Source organism: Schistocerca cancellata, chromosome 3 (genome assembly GCF_023864275.1).
Source record: "Schistocerca cancellata isolate TAMUIC-IGC-003103 chromosome 3, iqSchCanc2.1, whole genome shotgun sequence".
Classification (NCBI taxonomy): domain Eukaryota; kingdom Metazoa; phylum Arthropoda; class Insecta; order Orthoptera; family Acrididae; genus Schistocerca; species Schistocerca cancellata.
In genome coordinates, this window is record NC_064628.1 from 102,131,919 (window position 1) to 102,157,424 (window position 25,506).

The 25,506-nt window shown below is 43.3% G+C and overlaps 1 protein-coding gene across 1 annotated transcript in view; it reads left to right on the plus strand.

The window, feature by feature from the left end:
- The window catches only part of LOC126176046 (CD151 antigen-like), a 116,696-nt gene that overhangs the window by 42,887 nt on the left and 48,303 nt on the right, over window positions 1-25,506 (plus strand). The window contains exon 2 of the mRNA XM_049923177.1: window positions 1,545-1,658. Within this exon, the coding sequence (XP_049779134.1) occupies window positions 1,545-1,658 (114 nt within the window). The remainder of the gene's footprint in view (window positions 1-1,544; window positions 1,659-25,506) is intronic.

The following is a 25,506-nucleotide window of genomic DNA, read 5'->3' on the forward strand; positions in this document are numbered from 1 at the left end:
TGTGCTCTTTCTCAGGTAGGATCACTGTAGGTATCTATTATAAAGTCGCAACGTTAGAGTGTTTGGTGATTAATTAATACGGTTTTTCGATAATTTTGTGTTTTATTTTTTAAGAAAATGCATTTCGTTTCTTGGTTCCTCCCTTTCCCACTTAAGTAATATGAGAGCTCTTCAACAATCCATCCCGTTCCTTCCTTATGATCTTGGCTCTAACAGTCTCATTTCTTCAGATTAGGCCTCCTTGAGTCTCTTCGGTTATTTGAGGTTAGAGGACACGCACCATTATGCATCAGGAAATTTTCATCATAATCATCGATGTTTGGCGTACAGTTTCGGCCATTGTGACCACTCTACTTCGTCTCTTTGAATGCGAGCAGATGTCCCCCCCCCCTTCCCATCTCTCCCCCATTTTCTGTGACGCCCAGTGTTCTCAAGTCAAAGTAGTACCACAGCCAGAGAACGAGCGTAGGTGAGCAGACGGAGGAATGCTGCTTCGTTGTTCTGGGTGGTTGGCATTCCTTTCCCCCGGTCTGTTATGAAGTGTCAAGTGTGTACCTGTGTCATGTGGATGATTATGACGAATGCTTGTAGGGGGCATAGTGTTGGGTTTCGTTGTTATGTATAAAGGGAAGGAAGAGGGTGAAACTCACTGTCGGTACATAGACTACTTCTTTCGAACAGTACCAAAACTGCGCCGAATTGGACGTCTGCATCCGACGGGCGGGTCACTATCGACAGTGTCATATGCCCTCGCTTGAGACGCTGTAGAGATGTCTAGAATTCAATCCAGAACATTGGTGCAAACATTCGTGATCAGAAACATTACGCCACCACCTACCTCCCCCTGTCCGGTCAAATACGGACAGTGATCAAATGGTTCAAATGGCTCTGAGCACTATGGGACTTAACATCTACGGTCATCAGTCCCCTAGAACTTAGAACTACTTAAACCTAACTAACCTAAGGACAGCACACAACACCCAGTCATCACCGGACAGAGAAAATCCCTGACCCCGCCGGGAATCGAACCCGGGAACCCGGGCGTGGGAAGCGAGAACGCTACCGCACGACCACGAGATGCGGACTATACGGACAGTGAAAATTTTCCACTACCAGGATTCGAACCGGCGTACTTCCGAGTCGAGCCACCGCACAAGCTTTCGTTAGCGATTTCGCCAACGGAGGAGGGTCCAATGTCCTCAGCCGGCACTGTTCCTGGCGCTCAAACATGGAGCTGAACCGACCGTAAAACTGAGTCCGCAGCTCGTGGTCTAGTGGCTAGCGTTGCTACCTTTGGATCACGGGGTCCTGGGTTCGATTCCCGGCCGCGTTGGGGATTTTGTCTGCCTGGGGACTGGGTGTTTGTGGTGTCCTCATCATTCCATCAGCATTCGTGAAAATGGCTAGTCTGGACTGTGTACAGATTGGGAATGTGTACAGTCGCTGATGACCGTGCAGTTGAACGTCCCACAAACCAGACATCAGCATCATCATCATGTAGCTGTGTGCACTGGTTGGTGACCGCGGGCTGTGGCGTGTTGCAGGGAGGGTCGGGGAGCGCAGCTCGGGGCCCGGCGCCACGCAAGAGCAGGGACTCCGACTGCTGCAGCATCAACTTCCTCAAGTACGTCCTACACATCTTCAACGTCGTCTTCCTGGTGAGTACGACAGCCGTATTGGAGGGCGATAAGTTCTGTTGTGTGTGTGTGTGTGTGTGTGTGTGTGTGTGTGTGTGTGTGTGTGTGCGTATAAACTATCTATTAGGCGATAAGACATCACCACATGCTCTCATGATCTCTCGTTCAGTACCGAACCAGATTGCGCAGTGGTCAAGACACTTGACTATGTATATGCTACACTCTGCTACACTCTGGGAATTGAAATAAGAACACCGTGAATTCATTGTCCCAGGAAAGGGAAACTTTATTGACACATTCCTGGGGTCAGATACATCACATGATCACACTGACAGAACCACAGGCACATGACACAGGCAACAGAGCATGCACAATGTCGGCACTAGTACAGTGTATATCCACCTTTCGCAGCAATGCAGGCTGCTATTCTCCCATGGAAACGATCGTAGAGATGCTGGATGTAGTCCTGTGGAACGGCTTGCAATGCCATTTCCACCTGGCGCCTCAGTTGGACCAGCGTTCGTGCTGGACGTGCAGACCGCGTGAGACGACGCTTCATCCAGTCCCAAACATGCTCAATGGGGGACAGATCCGGAGATCTTGCTGGCCAGGGTAGTTGACTTACACCTTCTAGAGCACGTTGGGTGGCACGGGATACATGCGGACGTGCATTGTCCTGTTGGAACAGCAAGTTCCCTTGCCGGTCTAGGAATGGTAGAACGATGGGTTCGATGACGGTTTGGATGTACCGTGCACTATTCAGTGTCCCCTCGACGATCACCAGTGGTGTACGGCCAGTGTAGGAGATCGCTCCACACACCATGATGCCGGGTGTTGGCCCTGTGTGCCTCGGTCGTATGCAGTCCTGATTGTGGCGCTCACTTGCACGGCGCCAAACACGCATACGACCATCATTGGCACCAACGCAGAAGCGACTCTCATCGCTGAAGACGACACGTGTCCATTCGTCCCTCCATTCACGCCTGTCGCGACACCACTGGAGGCGGGCTGCACGATGTTGGGGCGTGAGCGGAAGACGGCCTAACGGTGTGCGGGACCGTAGCCCAGCTTCATGGAGACGGTTGCGAATGGTCCTCGCCGATACCCCAGGAGCAACAGTGTCCCTAATTTGCTGGGAAGTGGCGGTGCGGTCCCCTACGGCACTGCGTAGGATCCTACGGTCTTGGCGTGCATCCGTGCGTCGCTGCGGTCCGGTCCCAGGTCGACGGGCACGTGCACCTTCCGCCGACCACTGGCGACAACATCGATGTACTGTGGAGACCTCACGCCCCACGTGTTGAGCAATTCGGCGGTACGTCCACCCGGCCTCCCGCATGCCCACTATACGCCCTCGCTCAAAGTCCGTCAACTGCACATACGGTTCACGTCCACGCTGTCGCGGCATGCTACCAGTGTTAAAGACTGCGATGGAGCTCCGTATGCCACGGCAAACTGGCTGACACTGACGGCGGCGGTGCACAAATGCTGCGCAGCTAGCGCCATTCGACGGCCAACACCGCGGTTCCTGGTGTGTCCGCTGTGCCGTGCGTGTGATCATTGCTTGTACAGCCCTCTCGCAGTGTCCGGAGCAAGTATGGTGGGTCTGACACACCGGTGTCAATGTGTTCTTTTTTCCATTTCCAGGAGTGTATATTTGCAATATATCGATGCTGGAACAAACATCGATGTTTCAGTATCGATACTGAAGTCTTTGAAACATCGTAACAAAAATAATTGACGTCTGATGTTCGCAAAAAAAAATAATAAACAATTCAAATATCTTGAAGAACGGATTAGGTTGGAATGCTTCGACAGAAAGGCAATGGAATCTAGAAGTAGTAAAGTGAATTGGCCTCTCACTCATCAAAAACACGTATAACAAAGACTCCCTCTCATGTAAAAATAAGACATTATAACCCAATAACAATACGCAACAATGAATTTGCTACAGGGTGAAAATAACGTGAGTGTTGTGTAACAGAGTGTGCTGTTTTCCGTTTTGCAATCAGAAATGTTGTATAACGTCTGGATTTAAAGTAATAGCTGAAAGTCACATGACGTTAAAAGCTTGTATGTGGGTTAATACGTAGCTGCATCAACGAGCTGTGTCTGATGATGTATGATTGTGTGAATGTGTGTGTAGATGTGTACGTTCTCAAGGTTGCTCTAGTTTATGCGCCTGTGGAAAGATAAGCATGTAGTAGTAAAAACAAACAGGCAGACTTGGACAAGTTCTAACTAGTTCGCTACAAGTTCTAACTTGTCCACGAGCTACAACATGCAGTCGGGTTTCAGCATGTTTTATAAAATCAGTTCCAGTGCAATTTGTCTTATTCGTCCATCAGTCTGACTCAGAGAGCGGCTCCCTCCGTCGGTGGTTCGAGTCCTCCCTCGGGCATGGGTGTGTGAGTCGTCCTTAGCGTAAGTTAGTTTAAGTTACATTAAGTAGTGTAGGGACCGATGACCTCAGCAGTTTGGTCCCGTAAGACCTAACCACAAATTTCCAAAATTTTCTGATTGTGAGGTGACTAGAGAAAAGTTCGTCCTAATTTGGTTCTGTGTTTTATTAATCAACAGTCGCAGTAACACGCATTTAAGTGACTCAGTAGATGATGATTCAGTAAACGAAAGGTGATTAGGCCCAGTTGAGTGAATTGTCCGGACTGCTTTTGCAACATTTGTGGCTAGTGTGCGATGTCCGATCAGCGCAAGAGCTGCGTGACCAGAAAGCTACGTACACTCGTAGTTTACAAACTGTACGTCCGATGTGAAATCGGAGACCACACAAAATCCTGGGCTCCTCATCTCTGTTGCACCGTCTGTTATTCTGGCCTAACCAATTGGTTAAACGGTACGCGGAATCAAAAATGCCTTTTGCTGTTCCCATGATTTGGTGGGAGCAGGAAGATCACCACTCGGATTGATATTTCTGTTTGACCAAGATATATCCAGGTACAGCAAGAAGAACAAGTAAAAATATCGTGATCCAGATTGTCAGTCTGCTCTAAAGTCTGTGGAGCATGATACAGATTACCCAGTACCAATACCTCTTTCATCCAATGCAATGAACAACGAAGAAAGTGATACTGAAGGTAATGTTAGTGACATCGGAGCTATGGAATACACGAATGATCCCGAGAATGACATTAAAAAGCCATATTTGATCAGCCAATCCGAACTCTACGACCTGGTTTCGATTTGCTCCTGTCGAAAGAAAAGTCCGATCTGTTGGATTAAAATAATACAATAAATCCATTAACATGGTCAGATGTTAAGATTTTTAGCAAACAAAGTGTCATACATGGCATAATATTTGAATAAGCGTTTTTAAACTCTATTCGTCCGCTTTGAGGAGCGTCAGTCACTGCCATTATCGCTGGTAATTTTCGTTAACAAAAATCAGGATTTTCTTAAGTATTCAGATTTTTTTCTTTCAGATTTAATATTTTCGCTATTTACCTAACATTATTTCCTAACGCTTTGCGTTGATCGTATGGGGATGTAATTTCCGATAGCTAAATCACAGGTAGCTCCGTATTCGTAAAGGTAATACGAAAAGAGGTAGTCTACTTCGCATATGCTAATGAAGTATACTTACCTTTTACGTATCGAAGTAATTTTGGTTAAAAAAATAACTTGAAACTACCAATAGTATGACATTCGATACGTTTTGCGTCTCTCTGTTAAACTCAGTTATGGGGTATGGCCATTTCTCAAACTCAACGGGCCAGTAACATAAAAAATGGCAGTTTTATTAACTTGCCCCCTCTCTGATAACTTTTCTCTCACGTCCATTTACAGGGCTGACATGGTAGGAACGTTGTTTTTAATACATAATGTTGCAGCAAAGGCACACAGCTGTAAGTTTCGAACAAATCCTCTACTGTAACAGGCTACACACACACACACACACACTCTGACAGACACAGACACACACACACACACACACACACACACACACACACACACACACTCTGTAGTAGATACAGATACGTACAAAAGCCCTTAATACCATAGAATGGAACGTATTGTCCCGGAAACCAAATAAAACCAGCCTGCGTACTCCGGTTTCGACGAAGATGATCGGAAGGCTTTTGTTGGTTCTAAGGCACATACCTGAACAAGAAATCCCGTCACAAACATTCGTAGTATCTCAAACAGCCCCACTGATCACTCGATCTGAGAACGAAAAGTTCCAACCAAAGCCGGTCGTTTGGCCGAGCGGTTCTAGGCGCTACAGTCTGGAACCGCGTGACCGCTATGGTCGCAGGTTCGAATCCTGCCTCGGGCATGGATGTGTATGATGCCCTTAGGTTATTTAGGTTTAAGTAGTTCTAAGTTCTAGGGGACTGATAACCTCAGATGTTAAGTCCCATAGCGCTCAGAGCCATTTTCCAACCAAACTGTAGAAGAATATCACTGGCAAACAAAGGCACGTATTTATTACATACGATGGGCTATGTATTAACAGTCTGAAGCGCAAGTTAAACGAACTGACCATATCCGCTCGAAATCCACCTTGCTTTGCGGCTTATGCCCGTATCTAATGGAAAGAACATGTTGGTTTCCGATTTCAAGAATAGTGTAAATTGCTAGAGCCATCACACAGTTTAAATATTTAGGGGCAATGCTAACAATCGGTATGAAACAAGTGGCGAATGGTAAACTAGGTTGGTTGGAAGGATTCTAGGTAACTAACTGCATGTCTAAGGCATACAAGCCCCTATACGATCTAGTGTAGAGAACTGTTTCAGCGTCTGAGGTCCTTATGGAGAAAGAATGGCAGTAGACGTCGCGTATTTCATGACACGCTGCGCTGTGTTGTTCTTAGGATACCTTGTTGGATACATTTAAAGAACCTCATGTATTCGAAGAGCACTCTGAGGTTATCAGTCCCCCATTATGCTGCCACCACTGAAAATCTTGCTAAGGTACCTTGAGGATAAAGTAAGGGAGTTCAGGGCTCGAAATGGATCGTTTTCCTTCTCTGAATCAAAAAATGGTTCAAATGGCTCTGAGCACTATGGGACTTAACATCTTAGGTCATCAGTCCCCTAGAACTTAGATCTACTTTAACCTAACTAACCTAAGGACATCACACACATCCATGCTCGAGGCAGGATTCGAACCTGCGACCGTAGCAGTCGCGCGGTTCCGGACTGAGCGCTTAGAACCGCGAGACCACCGCGGCCGGCTTCTCTGAATCCTCGAATGGATTAGTACACAAACTTTCACCAGCTGCGACATAGTCCCGTACACGAACAGTGATCCAACACTGTCAAATGTTTTTTTATTCCAGTCTTTGATCACAAAATCAATTCTTTTGACGATGACCGGTTTCAGTCCGTAATGAACATCCTCAGACCTTTTCCACACCATGTCCTAAATTTATAAGGCCATAATTCCATCGTCAAAACATATAAATATAGATCTATGTGACTATATTGTGCTGACTATATTTATATGTTTTGACGATGCCATTATGGCCTTATCACTTTAGGACATGGTGTGGAAAAGGTCTGAGGATGGTCATTATGGACTGAAACCGCTCATCGTCAAAAGAATTGATATTGTGGTCAAAGACTGGAATAAAAAATATTTGAGAACACAAACTGACTAAAGGTGGTAACAAGTACCATGTGCCATGCGCTATATTCTGAATTGCGGAGTATACATGTAAATGTAGAAGATTCTGAGACCTTTACTTCCCAATAACAGTGGCTGTGAAAAGGGACTAAACATTATCTCAGATTCATAAATATAGAAAGAGTTGTTACATCTCATACGAAAGTTGGGAGAAAACAATTAAAACTGTCTCGGTCACTGTCAAAGCTAGCGTAAAACGGTCATGTATGTGCTCATTTTCAACAAGTAAATGTTCTCCGAGTTTACACGTTAATTTCCGTCAGCAAATCTCAGACTGGCATTCGGGGAAAATGAGCAATCGTCACAACACAAGATAAAGCGATGAGGTTAACAGGAAGAAAGCAGTTGAGGCCGGCGTACGGGTAAATGAGGAGTTAGTGCAGGGTCTCGCGTGGCGACATGCAAATGGCAGCGCGGAATCCGGCGCCACCGGGCGCCTAATTAAAATACCTGGTCCCCGCGCAATCGTGGCCCAATCTGAAGCGCGTGCAGCCGTCTGAGCTCGTTATCCAGGTCTCGAGCTGGAAGAGGACTCTCCGATGAGGACTACCTCGAGTCTGCAAGAACGGGGGAACTCGCAAACACGTAGGAGACGTCACTCCACCGAAAAAGTAGCCTGTCCCGATACTTCATTTAGGTGTCACCAGGACTGCCATTTAATGAAAGTTGAGGATGCACTGGAAACAGCTTGGTTCCAGAGAAGGGAAAATACCAGACAATCGCTTCGTACTTAGAAATGGAATTCGTACTGTTCTTCTCAGCTACCATCGTGCGCAAAAAAAAATCTGTCTTTCACCAACCAGACTTTTCCACTGTCCAGTAACCGCATAAGTATAAGTCTACATTTCCCATAAGTACACTACTGGCCATAAAAATTGCTACACCAAGGAGAAATGCACATGATAAACGGGTATTCATTGGACAAATATATTATACTAGAATTGACATGTGATTACAGTTTCACGCAATTTCGGTGCATAGATCCTCAGAAATCAGTACCCAGAACAACCACCTCTGGCCGTAATAACGGCCTTGATACGCCTGGGCATTAAGTCAAACAGAGCTTGGATGGCGTGTACAGGTACAGCCGCCCATGCAGCTTCAACAAGATACCACAGTTCATCAAGAGTAGTGATTGGCGTATTGTGACGAGCCAGTTGCTCGCACACCATTGACCAGACGTATTGAATTGGTGAGAGATCTGGAGAATGTGCTAGCCAAGGCAGCAGTCGAACATATTCTGTATCCAGAAAGGCCCGTACAGGACCTGCAACATGCGGTCGTGTATTATCCTGCTGAAATGTAGGGTTTCGCAGGGATCGAATGAAGGGTAGAGCCACAGGACGTAACACATCTGAAATGTTACGTCCACTGTCCAAAATGCCGTCAATGCGAACAAGAGGTGACCGAGACGTGTAACCAATGGCACCCCATACCATCACGCCGGGTGATACGCCAGTATGGCGATGACGAATACACGTTTCCAATGTGCGTCCACCACGATCTCGCCAAACACGGATGCGACCATCATGATGCTGTAAACAGAACATGATTCATCCGAAAAAATGATGTTTTGCCATTCGTGCACCCAGGTTCGTCGTTGAGTACACCATCGCCGGCGCTGCTGTCTGTGATGCAGCGTTAAGGGTAACCGCAGCCACGGTCTCCGAGCTGATAGTCGATGCTGCTGCAAACATCGTCGAACTGATCGTGCAGATGGTTGCTGTCTTGCAAACGTCCCCAACTGTTGACTCGGGGATCGAGACGTGGCTGCACGATCCGTTACAGCCATGCGGATAAGATGCCTGTCATCACGACTGCTAGTGATTCGAGGCCGTTGGGATCCAGCGCGCCGTTCCGTACTACCCTCCTGAACCCACCGATTCCATGTTCTGCTAACAGTCATTGGATCTCAACCAACGCGAGTAGCAATGTCGCTGATACGAGAAACCGTAATCGCGATAGGCTACAATCCGACCTTCATCAAAGTCGGAAACGTGATGTTACGCATTTCTCCTCCTTACACGAGTCATCACAACAACGTTTCACCAGGCAACGCCGGTCAACTCCTGTTTGTGTATGAGAAATCGGTTGTAAACTTTCCTCATGTCAGCACGTTGTGGATGTCGCCACCGGCGCCAACCTTGTGTGAATGCTCTGAAAAGCAAATCATTTGCATACCACAGCATCTTCTTCCTGTCAGTTACATTTCGCGTCTGTAGCACGTCATCTTCATGGTGTAGCAATTTTTATGGCCAGTAGTGTATAAGTCTACATTTACCATAAGTATTTTCGTAACAATGTATTTCCTTTTCGAGATCCATTCAAATGTAGTGTGACACTTTCTCTCACCCAGAGACATAATTATGTTGCTTTTAGCTTCTGGAATACTAAATATTTTACAGCTTCAATTTTTCTTAATTTACTGTAAATCTCACAGTTCAATGTGATGCAGTTGTTATGAGATTCTGTTCACCAATATTTACAGTCAGCCGTCTGTCACTGCATGAGATCCTGGTTCTCTCCACGTCGCTCTGGGCGTAGTTGCCGTTTTCTGGTGGCAGCATTGCACAGTTAACAGCAGCAGAGATTATAGACAATCTCTCCTGTATCATTTATGTTTTGTATTAGAACAAATAAGCCCTCGGTCACAAATATTAAGTCAAAATTGACCTGGTTTCGACGCTACTATGAGCGTCATCTTCAGAATTAGACTAACTGTTCTAAAACATATTAGGTATTTAGTACATTAATAAAGTTAAAGTTTGTACTGACTGGAAAAGATGCAGTACTTACAAGTCACATATTAAAAAAGATCTGAGCCGGAAAGGCGACGTCATGAACAGTTGTGAGATGGCGAGCCGCTAAGGGCTGCTCGTACTGTGAACAAGGGTTGCAACAAGACTGTTCACAGTACGAGCAGCCCTTAGCGGCTCGCTCTCTCACTTACAATTATTCATGACGTCTCGTTTCCAGCTTAGATCTTTTTTAATATGTGACTTGTAAGTACTGCATCTTTTTACATCCAGTACAAACTTTAATTTCATTAATTTATTATATACCTAATATGTTTTAGAACAGTTAGTCTAATTCTGAAGACGACGCTCATTGTAGCGACGAAACCTGGTCAGTTTTGACTTAATATTTGTGACCGAGGGCGTATTTGTTCTAATACAGGGTTATTAAAAATGATTGAAGCGATTTCAGAGCTCTACAATAACTTTATTATTTGAGATATTTTCACAATGCTTTGCACACACATACAAAATCTCAAAAAGTTTTTTAGGCTTTCACAAATGTTCGATATGTGCCCCTTTAGTGATTCGGCAGACATCAAGCCGATAATCAAGTTCCTCCCACACTTGGCGCAGCATGTCCCCATCAATGAGTTCGAAAGCATCGTTGATGCGAGCTCGCAGTTCTGGCACGTTTCTTGGTAGAGGAGGTTTAAACACTGAATCTTTCACATAGCCCCACAGAAAGAAATCGCATGGGGTTAAGTCGGGAGAGCGTGGAGGCCATGACATGAATTGCTGATCATGATCTCCACCACGACCGATCCATCAGTTTTCCAATCTCCTGTTTAAGAAATGCCGAACATCATGATGGAAGTGCGGTGGAGCACCATCCTGTTGAAAGATGAAGTCGGCGCTGTCGGTCTCCAGTTGTGGCATGAGCCAATTTTCCGCGGGCTACGCGTGAAACTTGCCCACACGCGTTCAACCGTTTCTTCGCTCACTGCAGGCCGACCCGTTGATTTCCCCTTACAGAGGCATCCAGAAGCTTTAAACTGCGCATACCATCGCCGAATGGAGTTAGCAGTTGGTGGATCTTTGTTGAACTTCGTCCTGAAGTGTCGTCGCACTGTTATGACTGACTGATGTGAGTGCATTTCAAGCACGACGTACGCTTTCTCGGCTCCTGTCGCCATTTTGTCTCACTGCGCTCTCGAGCGCTCTGGCGGCAGAAACCTGAAGTGCGGCTTCAGCCGAACAAAACTTTATGAGTTTTTCTACGTATCTGTAGTGTGTCGTGACCATATGTCAATGAATGGAGCTACAGTGAATTTATGAAATCGCTTCAATCATTTGTAATAGCCCTGTAGAATTCTGACACGGTCACTGAACCTTAGCAGCTACGTTCGAAGATTTGTATGTTGGAAAGAGTAACAGTTGACTCGATGTATTTATTTATTGTTTTGTTTAGCCTGGGCAGGTTACGGTCTTCACGTCCTCTCTAATATCGGATCAGGAACTATACATTTCACAAAATTTTACATGACCAGTTTTTGGCCAAGTTTCTCAATATCTGAGTGAACGTGTAGCTCACTTATGTATGCATCGGAGATAATATAAGGAGGATAATTACAATTACCATAACAAATAATAACAGTAATGAACTATAATAATGATAATATGAATAACAACAATATGAATACACCAGCGTAAGTACTGTAGTACGTAGGGTCGCTGTGTCGGCACCCCATGTTGTACCAGCTAGTTTCGAAACGACACCGTAAAGAAACTGGCTGGTACAACATGGGGTGCCGACGTATCCTCTCTCGGGAACATCCCCATCGCACCCCCCTCAGATTTAGTTATAAGTTGGCACAGTGGATAGGCCTTGAAAAACTGAACACAGATCAATCGAGAAAACAGGAAGAAGTTGTGTGGAACTACGAAAAAATAAGCAAAATATACAAACTGGGTCGTCCATGCGTAAGATAGGCAACATTAAGGGCAATATGAGGCGAGTAGCGCCGTGGTCCCGTGGTTAGCGTGAACAGCTGCGGAACGAGAGGTCCTTGGTTCAAATCTGCCCTTGAACAGCGTGCAATCATTCGTTTTCTGAATTTGCATGGTGTGAAACCAATTAGAGTCCTTTGAACCATTTTTTTTATGCAGGTAATGATTCTGTGCATGCCAATCCACTACAGGGATGTTATTGTGCAACCACTCCGCTACAGGCCGTGTATTATGAACAGGCGCTCGATCGTGTTGAAAGATGCAGTCGCCATCCCCGAATTGCCCTTCAACAGTGGGAAGCAAGAAATTGCTTAAAACACCGATGTAGGCCTGTGCTGTGATAGCGCCACGCAAAACAACAAGGGGTGCAAACCCCCTCCATGAAAAACACGACCACACCATAACACCACCACCTCCGAATTTTACTGTTGGCACTACACACACTGGCAGATGACGTTCACCGGGCATTAGCCATATCCACACAGTGCCTTCGGATCGCCACATTGTGTGCCGTGATTCGTCACTCCACACAGCGTTTTTCCATTGTTCACTCGTCCAATGTTTACGCTCCTTACACCAAGCGAGGTTTCGTTTGGCATTTACCGGCATGATGTGTGGCAGCCGCTCGACCATGAAATCCAAGTTTTCTCATCTGCCGCCTTACTGTCATAGTACTTGCAGTGGATCCTGATGCAGTTTGCAATTCCTCTGTGATGGTCTGGATAGATGTCTGCCTATTACACATTACGACCCTCTTCAACTATCGACGGTCTCTGTCAGTCAACAGACGAGGTCAGTCAGTACGCTTTTGTGCTGTACGTGTCCCTTCACGTTTCCACTTCACTATCACGTCGGAAACAGTGCACCTAGGGATGTTTAGCAGTGTGGAAATCTCGCACAAAAAAATGGTTCAAATGGCTCTGAGCACTATAGGACTTAACTGCTAAGGTCATGAGTCCCCTAGAACTTAGAACTACTTAAACCTAACTACCCTAAGGACATCACACACATTCATGCCTGAGGCAGGATTCGAACCTGCGACCGTAGCAATCTCGCGTGCAGACGTATGACACAAGTGACACCCAATTACTTCACCACGTTCGAAGTCCGTGAGTTCCGCGGAGCGCCCCATTCTGCTCTCTCACGATGTCTAAAGACTGCTGAGGTGGCTGATATGGAGGACCTGACAACAGGTGGCAGTACAATGCACCTAATATGAAAAATGTATGTTTCTGGGGGTGTCCGGATACTTTTGATCACATAGTGTAGCAAACCACCTCCGAGCAGGCGCAGGTGGCTTCCGAGGTACGACATCACTCAGTTTCAAACAAATAAGCCCAATAGCACCTGCGACATTACACTGTCCGCTATAATAGCGACTACAATGCTACAGTCCGATTAAAGTGGTCGTGCGGTAGCGTTCTCGCTTCCCACGCCCGGGTTCCCGGGTTCGATTCCCGGCGGGGTCAGGGATTTTCTCTGCCTCGTGATGGCTGGGTGTTGTGTGCTGTCCTTAGGTTAGTTAGGTTGAAGTAGTTCTGAGTTCTAGGGGACTGATAACCATAGCTGTTAAGTCCCATAGTGCTCAGAGCCATTTTTTGAGTCCGATTAAAGTTACTTGTCAGTTGGCGTCTGTCTCTTGGCGCTACCTACAGCGTCACCACCGCTCGTTTAAAGGCGACAAGCATACACGGAGGGGGTCACTCCACAGGTGCTGAAGTGCTGCCGTCAGGTATGGCGGGAACGCGAGATGATCTGTCCACAGCTGATTCTACGAGGTGCATTCAAGTTCTAAGGTCTCCGATTTTTTTTCTCCAGACTGGAAAGAGATAGAAACATGCGCATTGTTTTAACATGAGGCTGCGTTCATTGTCAATACGTCCCAGAGATGGCAGCACCGTACGGCAGGTGGAATTTTACCGCCAGCGGCGAGAATGAGAACTGTTTTAAATACTTAAAATGGCGACGTTTTCCTTACTTGAACAGCGTGCAATCATTCGTTTTCTGAATTTGCGTGGTGTGAAACCAATTGAAATTCATCGACAGTTGAAGGAGACATGTGGTGATGGAGTTATGGATGTGTCAAAATTGCGTTTGTGGGTGCGACAGTTTAATGAAGGCAGAACATCGTGTGACAACAAACCGAAACAACCTCGGGCTCGCACAAGCTGGTCTGACGACACGATCGAGAAAGTGGAGAGAATTGTTTTGGGAGATCGCCGAATGACTGTTAAACAGATCGCCTCCAGAGTTGGCATTTCTGTGGGTTCTGTGCACACAATCCTGCATGACGACCTGAAAATGCGAAAGTGTCATCCAGGTGGGTGCCACGAATGCTGACGAACGACTACATGGCTGCCCGTGTGGCATGTTGCCGAGCAATGTTCACGTGCAACGACAGCAGGAATGGGACATTCTTTTCGTCGGTTGTGACAATGGATGAGACGTGGACGCCATTTTTCAATCCATAAACAAAGCGCCAGTCAGCTCAATGGAAGCACACAGATTCACCGCCACCAAATAAATTTCGGGTAACGGACAGTGCTGAAAAAATGATGGTGTCCATGTTCTGGGACAGCGAGGGCGTAATCCTTACCCATTGCGTTCCAAAGGGCACTACGGTAACAGGTGCATCCTACGAAAATGTTTTGAAGAACAAATTCATTCCTGCACTGCAACAAAAACGTCCGGGAAGGGCTGCGCGTGTGCTGTTTCACCAAGACAATCGAGCTAACCTTACGCAACAGTTGCTTCGTGATAACAACTTTGAAGTGATTCCTCATGCTCCCTACTCACCTGACCTGGCTCCTAGTGGGCTTTTTCCAACAATGAAAGACACTCTCCGTGGCCGCACATTCACCAGCCGTGCTGCTATTGCCTCAGCGATTTTCCAGTGGTCAAAACAGACTCCTAAAGAGGCCTTCGCCGCTGCCATGGAATCATGGCGTCAGCGATGTGAAAAATGTGTACGTCTGCAGGGCGATTACGTCAAGAAGTAACGCCAGTTTCATCGATTTCGGGTGAGTAGTTAATTAGAAAAAAAATCGGAGGCCTTAGAACTCGAATGCACCACGTAATTGATCGATGAAGAACTGCGGCAGATAATGCGTTTTGCAGACCGGAATTTACACTCTTATCCTTACCTAACCACAATTTCGTGATGTGCAATACATCCGAGGAAATGGAGGTCAACAGCCTACGGCAGAACTATTAATCGCGCTCGCTTTGTTCACGGCGATTAAGGCTGAACTCTTCGCGAAATTTGAAGAAAGAAAATTTTCAGTTTCCGCTCTAAAATCAAACTGTAACTTCTCGCTTTCATCGGTTACCTGAAAAATCCTGATACGGGCTACACTAGCTGACGCGATACAAACCGCTGAGCAGTCATGGTTGGCACTCGGTGGCAGGTTATAGACGACACGACCAGGTTGCAAAAGAAAAATGAATTATAGGAGGAAAAAATAGGGCAATTAAAAGAAGTCAGTACGATGGTGAAAATGATGTGTCAAAAGGTGAAAAGTAAAACAAAATTGCATTAGATCAGTTAACTGAAAAGAATAATAATCAGAGTGAATTTGGTAAAGATTTATAATGAAAAAAGTTATATTACCTAACGAAATTCGAACCCACGGCCTTCTCCCTGGAAGGATTCTACCTTAACCACTGCGTACAGCATCACGTCAAGTAATAGTGTTGTATTTATTCGTCTACACAGCCAGTTGTGACGATGATTTGGTGCTTTCAGAAAGATTGCCCTCATGCAATGTCGTATGAAGCTGATCTACTGTAGCCAGATCTCTGTCGTGGTGATAACTCAATATGCGACGCCGAATCGCGTCTTGTGCGGAAGGATTCAGTAGTGTTTGGCTAGTGGTGCGTACAAAACCTGTATATTTCGTTACCACCGTTTTGTGTGTGTGTTGTTTTTGGTACTAACATGTCTGATGAAATACGAAATAAAAGAGACACACCTAGGATTCAGGGTCAGAATACATAAAAAACAGGAAAGAAAAGAAGAAAGCCAGGCAAGGAATTAGGGATGAAGTGGTCGTCTGTAGTGGCAGTTTGGCAACGGGAAACAGTTTGGTCATGATGTTGTGTGCTATGACTGGAGGAAGGCAGCCCCTATGTGTGAAAAATCAACTATCAGGTAATTTTAATCAGACTCTACGCGTAATATTTTTATTGTTAGATTTGTCACGTTGGCAATGGCCAGGCACAGATTTGACGTCTTGTGACCGCTACCGATTCACAACTACGGAACACAGCGGTCAGGAGAAATTCCATAAACAATTAGCACCAACCGCTTACCTATATGAATAAGCTGGAAAGTTGTGATAAGGTCTTATAGGACCAAACTGCTGAGGTCATCGGTCCCTAAGTTTACGCACTACTCAATCTAACTTAAACTAACTTACGTTAACGACAACACACACTCCCATGCCCGAGGCAAGACTCGAAACTCCGACGGAGGGAGCCGCGCGGACCGTGACAAGACACCTTAAACCGCGCGGTGTATATAAATACTGATTACATTTTTGTTCTATTTTCAAACACTGGGTTAGACTACTCGAGTAGACTGTTTTATATTCCGGGCACTCGCACCTGTTGCAAGGCGTAATTGTTGGAAGAATTGCGGTTACAGCGGGTAAAACCGTTTGTAAAACAAGAGACGGTTTCGCGGCTTAAAGCTACATCATAAAGGTGCAACCTACACGGTAAAAAGCAAAGTACCGTGTCACCACATTTTGTCTATATTAAAATTAATAAAGAATGTCTAAAATGTACTTACTATGTTAAAAGATCATAGCTCCTAATCAAAATTTACTGTTCAAAGACTATCATCAATACTACCTCGAGAGAAACGTAAAGAGGATGTGCTCCATTCTGTAAAATTTGCCTGTATCTACAAAGCAAAAGAAAATATTTTATAATGAGGCAGATTTTACAACGCTTAGACCAGCCGAGCAGACAAAGGAACACTCTATTTTTTTTGCAGAATACTATATGTGGGTGCAATATGCGAAAAAACTGGCAGACGTGTGAGATATAGAAACATTATTCCAGCTATTTTAGATTTTCAGATCTAGGCAAAAAACTCAGTTACAAGAACAAAAAAAAAGCTGTGGTAAATTAAATATAATCAAGCCGGTGTATATTGCATTACATGTAATGACTGCACTAAGAAATGTATAGGACAAAGCGTAGGTCATTCTGAATAAGATTTCAGGAACACCTTAACTTAAATAACTCGCTATCTGCATTAACAGCGCACTTACGTGACGACGGGCACAACATCACAAGCCCTCCTGAAAACTTAAAAATACGTCTTAAAAAAGAAAAAAGTCGTATTTCAACATATTAGAGGAAGTGGAAATTTTCAGACATGAAACGAAAACGCTTTTGCTTTGCCCTTCACCAAGCTGCCCTGCTGTTCACGTCGTTAAGACATTGCCACCTGATACATCCCACATAGCAGTTTGTATAATGCCGCAGTGACAATTTTCTATCGCCAGTGCGGCCCGTTTTTAAAACTTTTAGCGTCCGCTCAATATAAAATATTTTCTTTTTTCTTTTTAGATGCAGTCAAATTTTAAAGAGTGGAGCACGTCCTTATCTTGACATAGTATTGACGATATGCTCTGAGCAGTAAATTTTGACTAGGAGCGGTGGGTATGCCTAAGATCTTTTAAGGTTTTGAGTATATTTTAGGCATTCCTTTATTATTTTTAATATCCACGAAATGTGTACTTTGATTTTTATCGTGTAGGTTGCACCTGGTGATGCGGTTTTAAACCGCGAAACCGGTTGTGTTTTAATAAACAACAATTTTTATCGGTTGTAAGCGGAGTTCTTCCTGACATCATACAAGAGTAGAACATAAAACCTAAAAATAAACAAAAGACGCAAGCCAATACTATTAATAAATTCAACAAATACTGGGTCAGTCCAGAAAATAACCTCCGTTTCCAGTAGCATGATACATAGTGGAAGTAGTAGGGGTGGGGGGATAATCACGTGATAGGCCAGTGTGCTTACAGCTGCCTTAGCGAGGAACCCACTTTACTTCACAGTCGCCTACAGAAGCCGTTCAAAATGAGCGTTGCTATTAAAAATACCTCCAAACGTGAAATCCGTTCTATAACACGTATTTTAGTACAGTATCAAAGTCGCGAATTTTGTGCTGTACATCGAATGTGATGAGTGAAAGTGATTGTATATCGATGGTATCAGTGGCGTCGTTTGTTTAAAAAAGGAAGGACGAATGTTCTTCGTAATGACAGAGCTGGTCGTCTATCTCTAGTCACCAATAGGCAATTAACGAGGAAACATGAAATACGAGCGTTTCTTATTTCCTTCCTACAGTAGATGGCACCGACGAATGGCTACCCATTATTTACCAATGTAGTCTGAACATGAATTGTAATGTATCAGGATCATCATAGGTTCGATCATTACTTCTGATGTGTGAGAAGTTCTCGAGGACATACTCACTGTTTTTTTTTTCCAGTCAGGTAACGAGGGCGTATCCAACGAGGAGCAGCACAAACCCAGAAACCCCTCCCTAGAAAAAAATCTACACAACCTAAACACGCATTTCGCCTTGACAGACAGACAGACATCTCAAATCTGTGTCACTTTGAAGAAAGCCGGAACATGTAACAGCAAGTCGTTCACGAAGAAATGATTGTCCTGTAAGTCGAATGCCGCTACTAAATTGCCTCTTTGTGCGTGATGCACCATTCCAACAGTCTGAATTTGTGACTTTTACGGGCTCAGACACGTTTCCTGGTAATTTTCAGTTATTGGGAGGTATCAGCAAAAAGAAAAGCTAGTTGTCTTTGAGGGCCGGCGAGATTGCTGAAGCTACAGCACTTTACCGATGTACCATTCCTCATTTTGTTCGTAATTTTACACCTGTAAACAGCACAGTTTGGCATATTAACAAAGAATTAACGACTGTAGACGATTGAGTGCAACACGCGCGGGTGCGTGAATTCGATATGGGTCACGTGTGACGTCTTGGGCTGGGATATTGGACAGCGATTGATCCGAATATCGATATATAAGAATTGATTATTTGGTATTACTAATCGATAATTGTCCAGACGTTATATTAGTAACTTCGATATATCTTGAAACGATATAATCAAATATTATTTTTATTATCACCACCATCTAACTCATAATAGAGAAAACTCAACTCTACTTTCTTGTCGGTACTGAAATAATTTACAACATCACAACGGTATTTAAATATTTTTACTTCGAAGGTCTTAGAGACATTTTGACCGATGTCAACTGCGTATTTTCGTAACCTCCTCTCACGTGAAGCTACGGTCGGCAGAAATTTTTGAAATGTACTTTTCAAAACCTCTCCTGTTTATGTTGTTCATTGTAGTTGCGTGTTTATATTAATGATTTTGCATTGTGAAGATAAATAAAAGGAAATGCATCCCCAAAGTGATCCGCGGAAGAATTTCAAATCAAACGACAGTAGTGCGAAGTGAAATTATTACACGAAGGAGCTTGGAACAAGTGGTAACACCACAAACTTAAAAGTTCATCTAAGGTTCCAGCATCCGAAAACTTTCGATCAGGATGGACGGCCAAGGGCTCGCTGAGGAAAACGGCATCAAAGTCAAACCCTGATAGTGTTGATGTAAGGGTGTCTCAAGATGGATGATCAGTATTCAGCGATATGACAAGAGCGATCATTCGAAGGAAAAAAAGTGTAGTAAACGTGGGCTCCAAAAATGCACATTTAAGAGCTATGATCACTTCCTCAACTTCGATAATGTGACAAAATCTCTTTTACTGCAAGCTCTTTGCTTTCCATATTTTGGGAGGAGATAGTAAACCAAAACAAGAAGAAGTAGTCAAGCAAACATGGCCTCTTAAATGTATACCTTAAGAGATATGAGTATATGTTCAGTAGAATGGACGTGTTTACAGTAGCGAAGCTGATCAAGTGCTCACAGCTCTTAAGGAAAGCACTTTCGAGGCCACGTTCACTAAACATTTTTTTCTTGTTTGGTTGACACTACTACCTCTCAAAATATGGAAAGCAAAGAGTTTGGAGCCGAAGAGATTTGTTTTACGATTGCGAAGATAAAGAAGAGTTTATAGCTCTTAAGGTATGCGTTTTAGTGCCCATGTTTACTAGAGTTTCTTGCTTCGATTGATCGTTCCTGTCTTGTCTTTGAATACTGGCCATGCCTCCTGACAGCAGATCTCCCAGCTCCATTTCTAGTCCAGCAGTTACTACGACTTCGTTAGCTGCTTCCTAAAGTTGTACGCAGGGAGGTATCGCAACCGCTTTCAGTGTATAATGAAGTTTGCTGTCCCCTAATTTTTTGTTAATTCATAAATCTCACACTGCACATACAATCGTAGTTTATAATCTAAATTTTAAAAGTAACAGATTCCCACCGATATATCCAAATATTGATATTTTACGTTCGATTTATAGTCTATGTCGATATTCCCTTCAACAGAGTGCTATAGTATTGGATATTTATCTTTCAATGTTCTATCCCTAGTGACGTCTCAGCACTTGCAGTAGTGGAGAAACCATGCGCAGCAGGTACCATGATACTGAAAATTCTCCAAGCTACTTATAAGACAAGTAATGTAAGGGGAAAATATAATCATAGCAACTCAGAGGTCAGATCGTTATCAGTTTCTGCGACAAAGAGCGTAAACATATCGATAATAATACACAATATTGGTACATTCTTCTAAACTCTAGTCGCTTGTCGAGCGAGGTCAAAAACGAAGGATAGGAACCGGTTATATCGGCCTAACTATATTGAGTGTCAAATGACAGACAGTTTTTATTGTTTTGAGACCTCATCTATTACAGATGCTGTGATGCCTGTATCTGCAGAGCCTTTTCAGTATGTGGCCTTGTGACAACATGAAGCATGCATTCACTTTGACAGATAATAAAATGTATTTTACTAATGCGTGAAATATTTTATTTTGTGACTCCAAAAGACGCTCAAAATAATCCGCTACATAACAATTATTCCTTTCTTAACATTCTCATTTTACTTGGCACCATCGCCTAGACTTAATACAAAATCTCCCGGTATTAGACACTTGGGTCTCTGCTTATGTTCATCTCCATACCACGTAGAACCAATTGCAAATATCGTGTTTTTCAAATTGCAGGAAGCAGTTCGTTAACGCTGAATATATCAGTTCTCCAGGTTTGGCGACTGCTCGTCTTTTCCAGCTAAAGGACAGGCGGACTCGCTTCGCAGACTCACCTATTCAGTACCATATTTGTTTGTATCTTTCCATTAACTTGGGATAAAGCGCGACGGGGAGAAAGGTCGATACATAGCCATCCACAAGGGACTACTAATTCGTTTCAGAATCTTCACGCATTTCTAAAACTGATTTTTCTGCAAGTCCACTAAACCGCAAATTCAGTCATCTTGAGGTTGAAGTTCTTCCGTCTGTGTTTGCATGCAAATAGATTTGTTTTTGGAGAGGGTCCGTCTTGACAAAACAATTTTTATTTTTATTCGCCAGACATATTTCGCTATCCAGGAAACAATGTGGAAAACAGGTATATATACAAAATTTTGTCTGTTTTTCAGATATGTATATACTGTCTTAAAAACTCAAATTTATGTGTGTACAAGTAGTAAAAAGATTTTTTCTTGTTTTATGGAACATAATATAAAAACCCGCTGATAATGCTGAAACTTCCGCGAAAGATGAAATATGTCAGGGGAATATAAACAAAAATAAAAATTGTATTTTTCACAAGGCGGTCCGTATCCAGAAACAGATCTAGCCGCAGGTTGAGCATTGACTAATTAAGGCGATCCTGCGCCGGTGTAACTCGTTATCCAAACAAACAAAAATACTTTTCAAAAAACAATATACTGAATTGTAATTACGACACCCTGTACTAAGAAAAAACAAATGCCATTAAAATAATGCAATACATCGATTAACATGGTCACATGTGATGTTTTATAAGCAGAATGTTACAAATGGCATCAAAGTTATATAAGCGTTTTTAAAGTTTATTTCCTGTTCCTCCACACGGAAGAGTTTTAATCAGGGCATTTTTGTTGGTTATTTTTACTGTTATCCAGCGGAATTTTCTCTGTTGTTACCTTTTTAATTTTCAGTACAAACCAATATTATATATTATTGTGTGTTAATAGAAATGTCTTACGTGATTTTTCCCATCTAGTTTGTTATGGTTGATTGAAACTATGAAAATGTTGTATCATCTAATTAACTCAAAAAGACTCCTTTAGTAGTACGGGTCTGAAACTATTTAAGCACCGCCACGCGAAAGAATCGGGCAGTTTCCATTTGAATAACTATCTAATAAAACGAGTCTTTCTAAACGTGTCACTTTTCAGATGATTACACTAAATGATGTTTAGTCAAGAAAGGACGTACGGACCAGGAAGCGTTGTGTGAGAGTTTGAGCTGTTTCATCCCAGTAACACGGAGGTAAGGCAGACGTGTGGTATCACATTTCTACGAAATACCATACAAATAAATTTGCAGTAGCATCGACATTAAAACCTATTTATACATTCATGACAAAAGAGACACGCAGGAAGAATTGCTATTAAATACCCGACTAAAAATGGTGTGAAGATTTCAGGTGACGGTTGTTTTCAGGAATATATGTATCTGAAGAGCTTTTTAGAAACTGAGCGTGACTCGGAATAATGGAGGTCTAAACACTCCGTGGAAGAAAGGTGAGGAAGCCGAAAATCCTGAACGAAAACGCCAACTGCTAAAAATTATGCGAATATTTGTTTTCTAATCCCGCATACAATGCCACTGTGGAAAAATTATTTTCGCTAACGCCGCCCCAGTGGACTGACGAAAGAAATCGACTGCTGTCTGGGACTGTGGAGTCAGTCTTACATTACCAGTTTAACTACAAGCTGACCTGCATGGAGTTTTATAAACACGTAAAAGGGATTTAAAAAACTTGATGAAAATGGTTAAATCTTCCGAAAAATATGGTCTACCAACTACTTCTGCCCCAACAACTTTCCTATAATTGTGTTCTAAATAAAAAGTAATTATATTCATTAATTTTGTTACATTTCTACACCCCTGTCTCAGAGCGTCCCGACGAAAAGTGGTTGAACTAGAAGATCGTTATAAGTACGTAAAGCTGCATCGTACAAACGGTACTACGTAAGCTAAATTATCACTAACCTGAATTCAAACGATTGGTTGTCAAAGTGCTTCGCTTAGCGCTCGACATCGTCTGATGCCAGGATATATCAGCAAACAATTTGAAGCTGAGCATTGTTGACAGTATAAAGGAAACAATGTCGAAAAGATAATGACGCAAGTTCGCACTACGGCGAACTGATTCGTCAGTGTATGGAAAAACACATTATTTTACATCAGTGAGCTACATTTCTAGAGCTTTTAACAGTATGCACAGTCATGCGAACATAATCCTACGTAGTATTACTGTTTTCAATCCAAAACTGCTAACGAATAAGTCAGCAGCATGTGATACATGCACAAACCACCTCTGTTCAGAATACGTAACGGCTATTGAATAGTAGGAGGTGCACACGCATGTGAAATCTCGAAACTGCTTCAGCTTTCGCGCTGTTCTCCTCGCAACTATAAAACACAGTTGCTTTTAAGTTCTAAAAGCTCTCAGTAGCGCTGTACCTTCAATTCACAACGATTTTTTCGCGTTATTACCACCACGTGGCAAGAACTACTAAACTACCAATATAGAAAGTGCCAAAACCCCCAACCCGATTCTTCTGATAATCAAACTCCCGTGTATAAAATTTCATGTCTTCCCCAATAATGTGTCATATAATTTTTCGGGTACATTCAATGGTATATGTGGATATATTGGCAAATAAATGTGTGGCGAATAGAATAGCAGTAGATACGTGATAAATTGAACGTCATGTCTGATGCTAAAGTTTTACTGTATAACAGTGAAACTGTAGTAAGCGAAAAGTTTTTTTCTTCTGTTATTTTGTGTTGGAGGAAGGAGGGCAACGTCAACAAGGGGAAGTTTCGTTTGGGTTAGAAAATGTAATTATTTGTAACGTTTGTTGTAAGTCGTATAGTTCTGTCGTTCTCAAATGCCGGGTGCGTGTAGTCTGGGTGTGGTTTTTACGCGGTTATCGCTCATTTAGGCAAATGCTGAGTTGGTCCCTTATCTCGGCATCATAAAATACGAAAACACATGGGATACGCACTAGGAGAAAAGAGAGAGAGAAATATCAGTACCTATAATAAAAAGGTAGCATTATTCTGTTTGGCGATTAGTAAAGAAAATTTTGAGTTTTATTTTGTAAGACATTATGGTTCATTTCACCTTTCCACGAAAGTAATTTGAGTGCCTGTTCCCCTAGCTCAGATCCTTGGTTACCTCTTGGAACATAGATATGCCGGCTGCCAATCACATTTAAAGTAAAGCGCATATATACGTTTCTAACGATATTTAACCTTAAAACGTGATGTGTGAAAAGAAACGTACGAATGGGTTAGCTACGTGGTCTGACTAAAAGCCAATACAAAAATAAATTAAAAAGGAAAGATATAGTAGGCTGAGTTATTATTACAGCCGTACAGCACTGATCTTGCTAACGTCTGTCTGGGATGAAAATACTAAATTCATTTTTTACTGGATTCAATGTACACAATTTGTGCTTCTGTTCTGCCTCTTGCTGAACGTAGAGGCGTTCTCACTTTCGTTCAAAAGAGCGCGTATACCAAGCCACTTCATTCGAAGCTGATATCACACCGCCCTAAAATGACAGTTGTGGCACCGGATGTTCCAACTTTCTTCTTTCTTTTATGAGAACTATACACGCGATCTTGGCTGCGCACTTAAATTAGTTATGCAGGACAAGCAGCGTATAAACCAAACTGACACCTGTGTGTCTTAGTAAGCAGAAGTGTTGCACTGGTGTAATGACCTCTTAAATGTTTTGTACAGTCAACACTGAAGTCTTATTGCTTGCCACACAAACAAAATACTACTAAACAATGCTGCTGCTAACAGTATCGTTGGCAGATCGGTACTCAACCGAACAAGTAAGTACCAATCGACTTTTATCGATTCCTCCACTTTCAGCTGTCCCCGTGAAATTATTGTTCGCATATAGTAGCTGTGATTGTAATGAGTTTTATCAAATAGTAACTTTATCGTGATAATGCGTGTTTTACTCATCACCCTTTCTATTATGTAATTTAACAGGCTATTATTAATAATGTAGTACCAGAATATCACAAACTGCTCAATGTGTTCGTTCGTTCGGGCCGTCAACGCTCGCTAATGAAACGTTCTTGCGCCACGTAGCAAGCCTGAAGATTACCCTCCTCTCGCAGGCAGGGGAAAACGACATTCCATGAGACGTATAGAGCGAGCATTTAGCAAAGAACTTAAGCTACAAACTGTTATAAAAATGTATCACCTGCAATCAAAAAAGTGCACG